Raw genomic sequence first — 12,982 nt, 5'->3', positions numbered from 1 at the left:
GTGAAAGTTGGGGGGGTAAACCCTGTGTAAACAGTAAGGGCCTGTTCACACGGCGGAATTTCCAAGCGGAATCCAGCGTAAAAATTTTGCTTGAATATTATACAGTTCCCAACATGCCCGGACAGCCAAAGGTTGGCAGTTCATGAGTGGTCTTCAAACTGTGGACCTCCATCTACTGCAAAACTACAACTCCCAGCATGCTGGGAGTTGTAGTTTTGCAGCAGATGGACGTCTATAGTTTGAAGACCATTGCTGTAGCTAATATCCACCGTCCATTCACACAGCTGAATTTCAGAGCGAAATCTGGCAAAAAAAAAATTGTGCTCCGAAATTCCATCGCACCGGTTAATTCTCTCAGTGGAATCCTCTCAGAAGTGTATTGCCGTCTATGGAGGCGGCGCATTTCCAAGCGAATCCGTGTTAGAGTAAGTTCCACTGTATGCACGGAGTAGCGGAAAACTCTTTGAAGTCAATGGGGGACTGATTGAATGCTGAAATTCCGCCTTGATTTTACATAGTGTGAACTCTCCCTCAGGGCAGCCATATTTGCTGTGTCGCATCCATTGTTCTCGTCTATGGACACGTATGTCACTGAGAAGTGTGTGTGGTAATCCCTGAGGGCAGCCATTTTGGTTCTCACCCAGCCAGGAAATAGCAATAAATAGGAACTGTGTATCTCTGTGACAAAGGATTGTGACTAAAAACGACGGTTTTCTGAGGTAAAAACTTTGAAAAATAGACTGTGTTGTCAAGGACTCAAATTACTCATTTTTATTTTTTCGTTATTTTGAACTTTCAGACACTTTCCTGACTAAAAAAAAGTGGTGAAAAATGATACACTTGATAGGTCAGACCTATCAATAAGAAGTGCGCTATTCATATGGCCGCCAAGTTCTATCAATTACCTCATTTATCAAAAATGTCTGACAGGAAAAAAATAGCCCTGTTGCCCTTAGCAACGAATGAAAGTGCTAAAAATGTAAATCTGCTCTGTGATTGGTTGTTATGGGCAACAAAGACAATTTTTACTGTCAATTTAGAAATTATTTGGTTTATGAAGTTGGGGGGTGGGGGGAAGTCCATGGACTCGGGGCTGATTTCCGATTGCTAAATCCACCCTTGTCTTGCTTAAAATGTGTTTATAGATGTATTTTCTGTCTTTTTACAGATTAGCTCGACAACTACAGAAGGAAGCGCAGTCACCGGCCAACTCGTCCGACTTCACCGAGGATCAGAAGGTAAGTGGAATTATTCCTGTCATGAACGTGGATTTATATTAAGAAAATTCTGCCATTTTTATATTTGATCTCTGTGAGGCCAATGCCTGAGGCTGCACTACTGGAATTCTGAGGACAGTACATCATGTTCTCATTTCTAAAAAGTGACAACTTCACATACTGAATTGGGAAATGCTATGTGCTGCCCCTATGTACAAGAATATAACTACTATAATACTGCCCCTATATATAAGAATATAACTACTATAATACTGCCCCCTATATACAAGAATATAACTACTATAATACTGCTCCTATATACAAGAATATAACTACTATAATACTGCTTCTATATACAAGAATATAACTACTATAATACTGCTTCTATATACAAGAATATAACTACTATAATACTGCCCCCTATATACAAGAATATAACTACTATAATACTGCTCCTATATACAAGAATATAACTACTATAATACTGCTCCTATATACAAGAATATAACTACTATAATACTGCTCCTATATACAAGAATATAACTACTATAATACTGCTCCTATATACAAGAATATAACTACTATAATACTGCTCCTATATACAAGAATATAACTACTATAATACTGCTCCTATATACAAGAATATAACTACTATAATACTACCCCCTATATACAAGAATATAACTACTATAATACTGCTCCTATATACAAGAATATAACTACTATAATACTGCTCCTATATACAAGAATATAACTACTATAATACTGCCTCCTATATACAAGAATATAACTACTATAATACTGCTCCTATATACAAGAATATAACTACTATAATACTGCTCCTATGTACAAGAATATAACTACTATAATACTGTCTTCTATATACAAGAATATAACTACTACTCCCATCATGGAACAAGTCATTTCCATGATGGGAGTAGTAGTCCCCCCGTCCCCCCCCCCTCAGCTGCGGGAGTCTGCTGGCGGCTGAGGAGGCTACATTAGTGTTTGTACTACTACCCCCATCATGGAACAGTCTGTTCCATGTTGGGGGTAGTGGTGTAGGGGGTAAGGGATTGATCACATCGGGTCTCACTTCTGAGACCCCATGCAATCAGAAGTTATAAAGCAGGGGAGCGAGCGGCATGCTCTGCTCTCCTGCAATGTATATACTACTGTGTAAACTTTCATTTTGAAATCCACCGCCGGGAGCCCTGAATGGCTGGCACTGAGGAGCCATACAGGGCTTCCGGTGGGGTTTCGACCTTTGACTTTGACCTCCAAATGTATGCCCCCATGCATGTTTATAATAATTCATTGGCCCCAGTGTGTTTATAATAATTCATTGGCCCCCATGCATGTTTATAATAATTCATTGGCCCCAGTGTGTTTATAATAATTCATTGGCCCCAGTGTGTTTATAATAATTCATTGGCCCCAGTGTGTTTATAATAATTCATTGGCCCCAGTGTGTTTATAATAATTCATTGGCCCCAGTGTGTTTATAATAATTCATTGGCCCCAGTGTGTTTATAATAATTCATTGGCCCCAGTGTGTATATAATAATACATTGGCCCCAGTGTGTATATAATAATTCATTGGCCCCAGTGTGTTTATAATAATTCATTGGCCCCAGTGTATATATAATAATTCATAGGCTCCAGTGTGTTTATAATAATTCATTGGCCCCAGTGTGTTTATAATAATTCATTGGCCCCAGTGTGTTTATAATAATTCATTGGCCCCCATGCATGTTTATAATAATTCATTGGCCCCAGTGTGTTTATAATAATTCATTGGCCCCAGTGTGTTTATAATAATTCATTGGCCCCAGTGTGTTTATAATAATTCATTGGCCCCAGTGTGTTTATAATAATTCATTGGCCCCAGTGTGTTTATAATAATTCATTGGCCCCAGTGTGTTTATAATAATTCATTGGCCCCAGTGTGATTATAATATTTCATTGGCCCCAGTGTGTTTATAATAATTCATTGGCCCCAGTGTGATTATAATAATTAATTGGCCCCAGTGTGTATATAATAATTCATTGGCCCCAGTGTGTTTATAATAATTCATTGGCCCCAGTGTGTTTATAATAATTCATTGGCCCCAGTGTGTTTATAATAATGTATTGGCCCCAGTGTGTGTATAATAATTCATTGGCCCCAGTGTGTTTATAATAATTCATTGGCCCCAGTGTGTTTATTATAATTCATTGGCCCCAGTGTGTTTATAATAATGTATTGGCCCCAGTGTGTTTATAATAATTCATTGGCCCCAGTGTGTTTATAATAATTCATTGGCCCCAGTGTGTTTATAATAATGTATTGGCCCCAGTGTGTGTATAATAATTCATTGGCCCCAGTGTGTTTATAATAATTCATTGGCCCCAGTGTGTTTATAATAATTCATTGGCCCCAGTGTGTATATAATAATTCATTGGCCCCAGTGTGTTTATAATAATACATTGGCCCCAGTGTGTATATAATAATTCATTGGCCCCAGTGTGTTTATAATAATGTATTGGCCCCAGTGTGATTATAATAATTCATTGGCCCCAGTGTATATATAATAATTCATTGGCCCCAGTGTGTATATAATAATTCATTGGCCCCAGTGTGTTTATAATAATTCATTGGCCCCAGTGTGTATATAATAATTCATTGGCCCCAGTGTGTTTATAATAATTCATTGGCCCCAGTGTGTTTATAATAATTCATTGGCCCCAGTGTGATTATAATAATTAATTGGCCCCAGTGTGTATATAATAATTCATTGGCCCCAGTGTGTTTATAATAATTCATTGGCCCCAGTGTGTTTATAATAATTCATTGGCCCCAGTGTGTTTATAATAATTCATTGGCCCCAGTGTGTTTATAATAATTCATTGGCCCCAGTGTGTTTATAATAATGTATTGGCCCCAGTGTGTGTATAATAATTCATTGGCCCCAGTGTGTTTATAATAATTCATTGGCCCCAGTGTGTTTATTATAATTCATTGGCCCCAGTGTGTTTATAATAATGTATTGGCCCCAGTGTGTTTATAATAATTCATTGGCCCCAGTGTGTTTATAATAAATCATTGGCCCCAGTGTGTTTATAATAATGTATTGGCCCCAGTGTGTGTATAATAATTCATTGGCCCCAGTGTGTTTATAATAATTCATTGGCCCCAGTGTGTTTATAATAATTCATTGGCCCCAGTGTGTTTATAATAATTCATTGGCCCCAGTGTGTATATAATAATTCATTGGCCCCAGTGTGTTTATAATAATACATTGGCCCCAGTGTGTATATAATAATTCATTGGCCCCAGTGTGTTTATAATAATGTATTGGCCCCAGTGTGATTATAATAATTCATTGGCCCCAGTGTATATATAATAATTCATTGGCCCCAGTGTGTATATAATAATTCATTGGCCCCAGTGTGTTTATAATAATTCATTGGCCCCAGTGTGTATATAATAATTCATTGGCCCCAGTGTGTTTATAATAATTCATTGGCCCCAGTGTGTTTATAATAATTCATTGGCCCCAGTGTGTTTATAATAATTCATTGGCCCCAGTGTGTTTATAATAATTCATTGGCCCCAGTGTATATATAATAATTCATTGGCCCCAGTGTGTATATAATAATTCATTGGCCCCAGTGTGTTTATAATAATTCATTGGCCCCAGTGTGTTTATAATAATTCATTGGCCCCAGTGTGTATATAATAATTCATTGGCCCCAGTGTGTTTATAATAATTCATTGGCCCCAGTGTGTTTATAATAATTCATTGGCCCCAGTGTATATATAATAATTCATTGGCCCCAGTGTGTATATAATAATTCATTGGCCCCAGTGTGTTTATAATAATTCATTGGCCCCAGTGTGTATATAATAATTCATTGTCCCCAGTGTGTTTATAATAATTCATTGGCCCCAGTGTGTTTATAATAATGTATTGGCCCCAGTGTGATTATAATAATTCATTGGCCCCAGTGTGTTTATAATAATTCATTGGCCCCAGTGTCCTTATAATAATTCATTGGCCCCAGTGTATATATAATAATTCATTGGCCCCAGTGTGTATATAATAATTCATTGGCCCCAGTGTGTTTATAATAATTCATTGGCCCCAGTGTGTATATAATAATTCATTGGCCCCAGTGTGTTTATAATAATGTATTGGCCCCAGTGTGTGTATAATAATTCATTGGCCCCAGTGTGTTTATAATAATTCATTGGCCCCAGTGTGTTTATAATAATTCATTGGCCCCAGTGTGTTTATAATAATTCATTGGCCCCAGTGTGTTTATAATAATTCATTGGCCCCAGTGTATATATAATAATTAATTGGCCCCAGTGTCCTTATAATAATTCATTGGCCCCAGTGTGTATATAATAATTCATTGGCCCCAGTGTGTTTATAATAATACATTGGCCCCAGTGTGTTTATAATAATTCATTGGCCCCAGTGTGTTTATAATAATGTATTGGCCCCAGTGTGATTATAATAATTCATTGGCCCCAGTGTGTTTATAATAATTCATTGGCCCCAGTGTGTTTATAATAATTCATTGGCCCCAGTGTGTATATAATAATTCATTGGCCCCAGTGTGGTTATAATAATTCATTGGCCCCAGTGTATATATAATAATTCATTGGCCCCAGTGTGTATATAATAATTCATTGGCCCCAGTGTGTATATAATAATTCATTGGCCCCAGTGTGTTTATAATAATACATTGGCCCCAGTGTGTTTATAATAATACATTGGCCCCAGTGTGTTTATAATAATACATTGGCCCCAGTGTGTATATAATAATTCATTGGCCCCAGTGTGTTTATAATAATACATTGGCCCCAGTGTGTATATAATAATTCATTGGCCCCAGTGTGTTTATAATAATTCATTGGCCCCAGTGTGTTTATAATAATTCATTGGCCCCAGTGTGGTTATAATAATTCATTGGCCCCAGTGTGGTTATAATAATTCATTGGCCCCAGTGTGTTTATAATAATTCATTGGCCCCAGTGTGGTTATAATAATTCATTGGCCCCAGTGTGGTTATAATAATTCATTGGCCCCAGTGTATATATAATAATTCATTGGCCCCAGTGTGTTTATAATAATTCATTGGCCCCAGTGTGTTTATAATAATTCATTGGCCCCAGTGTGTTTATAATAATTTATTGGCCCCAGTGTGTTTATAATAATTTATTGGCCCCAGTGTGTTTATAATAATTCATTGGCCCCAGTGTGTTTATAATAATTCATTGGCCCCAGTGTGTTTATCCTTAGTCCCTCCCCCAGTGTCCTTATTCCTGCTGCCTGCTCCACATCTTCTTGGAGCAGGGCAGCAGCGGGACATGCCGGGAACCTGCGGCAGTGAATAAATGAATGAATGAAGCCAACATGTCCCGCATGTAGGCTTCATTCTCTGCCACTACCTGACATGTCCCCGCTGCTGCCGTGCTCCTTGCGCAATCAGCACACTGCCAGGACATGTCTATTCTCTACTGTTCATCTCCCTCCGGTACAGAAATGAGCAGAGAATAGACATGTCCTGTCCCGGCGGTGCACTAGGAGCAGGGCAGCAGCGAGGACATGTCCCAGCGGCGGTGGTGAATGAATGAAGCCTGCATGCAAGACATGTCAGCTTCATTAATTCATTCACAGCCGCCGGTTCCCGACATGTCCCCGCTGCCGCCCTGCTCCAAGAAGATGAGGGGGGAAGGGAGGGGGAATAAGGACACTGGTGGGGGGGGGGAGGGGGGGGATATGGATAAACACACTGGGGCCAATGAATTATTATAAAAACACTGGGGCCAATGAATTATTATAAAAACACTGGGGCCAATGAATTATAAACACACTGGGGCCAATGAATTATTATAAACACACTGGGGCCAATGAATTATTATAAACACACTGGGGGCCAATGAATTATTATAAACACACTGGGGGCCAATGAATTATTATAAACACAGTGGGGGCCAATGAATTATTATAAACACACTGGGGGCCAATGCATTATTATAAACACACTGGGGGCCAATGCATTATTATAAACACACTGGGGGCCAATGAATTATTATAAGCACACTGGGGCCAATGATTTATTGTAAATATGCTTGGGGGGCATACATTTGGGGGTCAAAGTAGTAGTTAAAAAATCCCGCCGGGAGCCCTGAATTGCTCCTCGGTGTCGGCCATTCAGGACTCCCAGCGGGGGATTTAAAAATGAAAGTTTACATAGTCTATACATCGCAGGGAGCGCAGCATGCCGCCCACTCCCCTCCTTTATAACTGTTGAGCGCATCGGGTCTCAGAAGTGAGACCCGGTGCGATCAATCCCTTATCCCCTGTACTACTGCCGCCAACATGGAACAGACTCTGTTTCATGATGGGGGTTTTAGTACAAGCACTAATTTAGCCTCCCCAGCCACCTGAAAACTCCCGCAGCCAGTGAACTACTACTCCCATCATGGAAAAGGAGTCTGTACCATGATGGGAGTAGTAGTAGTCCCGGCTGCGGGAGTCTGCCGACGGCTGATACTAACGGATGAAAAACTGATGCAAACAGATGCCACTAAATCCCTTTGCATCAGTTTGCATCCGTTATTAGAATATGAACGGGGGACACCGGCCATGTGAACGTAGCTAAGTTATATCCTTTGTGTCATGTGATGTATCGGTAGTAATATCTCCGTAGGTCAGCTGAGACTTTCTCCTGTAGACTCATATGGTGTCCATCAGACTTTCTCTACCCTGAGGGTCAGACATTTCCTGTTTTATCTCCCAGGTTCTTCATCTATTGTGAGACTCCTGTAGGTAGAGAACAATGATGGAGGGGAGGGGGGGGGGGTCTCTCAGCCAAAACATTACTAATATCAGGGCCTACAATCTGCATCTCATTTAGGTCCTCATGTCATCTATAGCACCAGAAGACAATTTAACATTCTTTACAGATTATCTCAGATCCTGAAAGGACATAAACAGGAAAGACACATCAAGTTATAATTCCACCAAGGACTGTGAAGGCCCCATGGGCCCTGAGGGTTGGGCCCTCCTAGAGCCTGTGATAGATGCTTTGTCAGGAGGCCAGGACTCTGCAGACACCTGCGGATTGTATGTGTGTGAGGCATGAGGTTCTGGTTTCCTACATGAGGTGCTGCTGTTCATGGGAAGCCTGAGGAGAAGTGAGGCTGCTGTCCACCGCTATCGGACAGCACTCGGATTATCCAGTCCCTCACCTCAAACTGTTTTCCTATAAATTCCACATTTCTAGATGTAATTTGATGAGATTTTAACAGACTGACTGATATGGGATAGTTTTGTGGGCATGCTCTGTGACTTTCTGGAGGAGAGGGAGGTTTGTGGACTTGCTCTGTAACATTTTAGAAGAGGGAGAGTTTTGTGGGCATGCTCTGTCATTCTGGAGACGGGGGAGTTTCTTGAGTGTGCTCTGTGACAGTCTGGAGGAAGAGAAGTTTTGTGGGCATGCTCTGTGACATTCTGGATAATGGAGAGTTTTGTGGGTATGCCCTGAGACATTCTGGAGGAGGGAGGATTTTGTGTGCATGCTTTGTGACATTCTGAGGAGGGGAGATTTTGTAGGCATGCTTTGTGACATTCTGAGGAGGGAGGATTTTGTAGGCATTCTCTGTGACATTCTGAGGAAGAAAAGTTTTTTGTGAGCATGCTCTGACTTTCTGGAGGAGGGGGATGTTTGTGGGCTTGCTCGGTAACATTTAAGAAGAGGGGGAGTTTTGTGGGCTTGCTTGGTAACATTTAAGAAGAGGGGGAGTTTTGTGGTCATGCTCTGTGTCATTTTTGAGATTGGGGAGTTTCTTGAGTATGCTCTGTCGCAGTCTGGAGGAAGAGGAGTTTTGTGGGCATGCCCTGTAACATTCTGTATGGGGGAAGGGTTGTGTGCATGCTCTGACATTCTGGAGGAGGGAGGATTTTGTGTGCATGCTCTGACATTCTGACAAGGGAGGATTTGGTGTGCATGCTCTGATATTCTGACGAGGGAGGATTTTGTGTGCATGCTTTGTGACATTCTGAGGAGGGAGGATTTTGTGTGCATGCTTTGTGACATTCTGAGGAGGGAGGATTTTGTAGGCATTCTCTGTGACATTCTGAGGAGGAAAGGTTTTGTGGGCATGCTCTTTGACATTCTCAGGAGGGAGAATTTTGTAGGCGATCTTTGTGACATTATGAGGAGGAAAGGTTTTGTGGGGATGCTCTGACATTCTGGAGGAGGGGGATTTTGTAGGTACATGCTGGAGGAGGGGAAGTTTTGTGTGCATGCTCTGTGTCGTTCTGGACATTCTAGATGTTGCAAAACTACAGCTCCCAGCATGTCCGGACAGCCGTAGGCTGTCCGGGCATGCTGGGAGTTGTAGTTTTGCAACATCTGGGAGGCCTATAGTTTGGAGATCACTGTACTAGTGTGAGCCCTGTCAGATTTAACTCTTTGGAGTCCAGGACATCTGGGTGACCACACGTTCCGCTGCACTGGCGGCCATGTTGGTCGTTGCCCAGTTATTCCTAGAATCAACCAATGGATGAGCCAAGTCCTAAATATTACTGATGGCTTTTGATTCCTGAGTTGTGAAGTCTTCATACCCCCCTTCTGTACAGAGAAGGACGCCCCCTGTAGGTGGATGTATTATTTTCTTGCCTTAGATGGGCACTTGTGGTAGAAAATGTCACACACTCGCAGTCTTAACACTTTCACAGTTTTTACACTTTTCTCATGAACTTTTGCTCCGTTATTACTCCAAGCACCACCAGAGCTTTTTTTATTTATTTTTTTTAAACGACTTTTCAGGGATTTGGAGATTTTTTTTGAAAGTGTTGAATGTGGATGGAAAGTCGATGGGATCTTGGCCGGCCCCCAGTAGGCATTATTCATCGGCGTTCTGAGAAGCGGCCGCACCCAGCCTGAAATGTGGGGATGACAGCTCACTTATGTGTGTGTACGGGGACGGATCTGTGTGATATATACCGGACCCCCGCTCGGGGCCGTCTCCAGTACAGGACTCCTCTACAGACCTGTCGTCTCGCTGGCTGTGCTCTGCGATCTGTTATATTCATCTAGACGTGTCTTGTAAAGTTCACATCAGAACTCAACTATTGCACATGTTTTATTTACATTTGTATCCAGTCTAGACAATGCTCTGTGAGCTAACAGCCTGGACTCCAGACTGATACATTTGTAGATAGCTAATCCTGCTCTCGGCTTGGAAGTGATACAATTGTATCCAGTCTAGACAATGCTCTGTGAGCTAAACATCCTGGACTCCAGACTGATACATTGTACATATCTAGTCCTGTTCTCAGCTGAGAAGTGATACAATTGTATATAGTCTAGACAATGCTCTGTGAGCTAAACATCCTGGACTCCAGACTGATACATTGTACATAGCTAGTCCTGCTCTCGGCTTGGAAGTGATACAATTGTATCCAGTCTAGACAATGCTCTGTGAGCTAAACATCCTGGACTACAGACTGATACATTGTACATAGCTAGTCCTGCTCTCAACTGAGAAGTGATACAATTGTATCTAGTCTAGACAATGCTCTGTGAGCTAAACAGTCTGGACTCCAGACTGATACATTGTACATAGCTGGTCCTGCTCTCAGCTGAGAAGTAATACGAATGTATTCAGTCTAGACAATGCTCTGTGAGCTAAACAGTCTGGACTTCAGACTGATACATTGTAGCAAACTAGCAGAGAGGTTGGGGCAGCTGCTGGTTTAGCTCACAGAGCATTGTCCATACTGAATATAAATGGATACAATGGTCTCTTCTTCTCCTTAGCTGAGGACAGGACTAGCTATGTACAATGCATCAGTCTGGAGTCCAGGATGTTTAGCTCACAGAGCATTGTCTAGACTGGATACAATTGAATCACTTCTCAGCTGAGAGCAGAACTTGTTTGCAGTATTGCAGTTTACGGTAGAAATGATCGAGCGATCACGTATTCAAATTCCCTTGTGGCACTAAGAGTGTAATAACCAAAATGTGAACAATTCCCGTAATACAAATTCAACCCCCCTCCCTTTTCCATTTTATTTATTTATTTTTACTTTTATTTATTTTATATATATTCAAAAAAATAATAATTTCAACTTACAAAAACAGATTATTGGGGGAAATGTATCAATGTATTACCCAGTACTGTAAAACAGTGTCTGGCATAAAAAAACAAAACAAAAAAAACACATTTTTTTTAAAGTTGCTTATTTTTGCACAGTTGTGCGATTAATTTTTGACTTTTTGTGTCCCTTTTGCAAAATGTAAGTTTTATTTTCTAACACTAGTAAAACATAACAAACAATGTAATTTTAGTATGAATGGTAGGTGCTGACCCGCACTGGTTCCATTTTGTAGTCGTCATCCTCACTTAGAGAACTGTTTCCCAACCAGGGTGCCTCCAGCTGTTGCAAAACTACAACTCCCAGCATGCCAGCGCCAACTCCCAGCAGGCCAGCGCAGAACCAGCAGGGGTCCTAGGACCGGGCAACTGTGCCCTCTAAGTGTTTCCCCAACCAGGATGCCTCCAGCTGTTGCAAAACTACAACTCCCAGCATGCCCGGACAGCCAAAGGCTGTCCGGGCATGCTGGGAGTTGTAGTTTTGCAACAGCTGGAGGCATCCTGGTTGGGGAAACACTTAGAGGGCACAGTTGCCCGGTCCTAGGACCCCTGCTGGTTCTGCGCTGGCCTCTCGGAATGGTTGTACATGGGTAATTGGATCCGTTTGTGTCTCTGCTGCCGGCATTAGAAGGGTTAACATTACTGCAGAGTTGGCCGTCTGCCCTGTGAAATGTTATTCATTAGAACGATCCGAGGAGCAGAGCCGAGAAGTGTGAAATTCATTCGTGAACGTGCAGATTCCCTTGATAAGGTGCATGAAGGCCGCTACCAAAATATAAATCTAGGATTTAGGAGAAAACACTATGGCCTTGTTCACACAGTTAAAGATTTTAGCGCAGATTCTGTGCAGCCATGTGTCCGTCTTTCTCCTGCGCACTTTCCTGTATCTGGATGTAAGAAAACTGGCTGCAGCAGGAGCCTCCCCCCTCCTCCCTGTCTGCAGTAATGAAAAGTGTTACTATCTCAGTATGATCAGGATTCAAAGTAGTTATACACCTCCCCTCCGGCTCTACCTGTATACTGCTGCTACTCTCCCTATGATTGGGATATATAGTGGTTATACACTTTTCTCATCCAGCTCTATCTGTATACTGCTGCTCTCTCTATGGCATCAGGATATATAGTAGTTATACACCTCCCCTCCAGCTCTATCTGTATACTGCTGCTGCTATCTCTATGGCATCAGGATATATATAGTAGTTATACAACTCCCCTGCAGCTCTATCTGTATACTGCTGCTGCTATCTCTATGGGATCAGGATACAAAGTCGTTATACACCTCCCCTCCGGCTCTACCTGTATACTGCTGCTGCTCTCTCTGTGATTGGGATATATAGTGGTTATACACTTCTCCTCTAGCTCTATCTGTATACTGCTGCTCTCCCTATAGGATCAGGATATATAGTAAGTATACACTTCCCCTCCAGCTCTATCTGTATACTGTTGCTGCTATCTCTATAGGATCAGTATATAGAGTAGTTATACACCTCCCCTCCGGCTCTACCTGTATACTGCTACCTTCTCCTCCAGCTCTATCTGTATACTGCTGCTATCTCGATACGATCAGGATATATAGTAGTTATATACCTCCCCTCCAGCTCTA

The 12,982-nt window shown here is 41.5% G+C and overlaps 1 protein-coding gene across 2 annotated transcripts in view; it reads left to right on the top strand.

The window, feature by feature from the left end:
* AIDA (axin interactor, dorsalization associated) overlaps nt 1–12,982 on the top strand; it is a gene marked incomplete in the record, with an annotated part of 90,225 nt that overhangs the window by 6,733 nt on the left and 70,510 nt on the right. For both annotated transcript variants that reach the window (XM_056568402.1, XM_056568401.1), the window contains 1 exon segment: nt 1,169–1,238. In XM_056568402.1, coding sequence (XP_056424377.1) covers nt 1,169–1,238 — 70 coding nt within the window.

Source organism: Hyla sarda, chromosome 3 (assembly GCF_029499605.1).
Source record: "Hyla sarda isolate aHylSar1 chromosome 3, aHylSar1.hap1, whole genome shotgun sequence".
Lineage (NCBI taxonomy): Eukaryota > Metazoa > Chordata > Amphibia > Anura > Hylidae > Hyla > Hyla sarda.
Note: the sequence above shows the minus strand (reverse complement) of the source record. Positions and strands in the feature narration are given on the sequence as shown.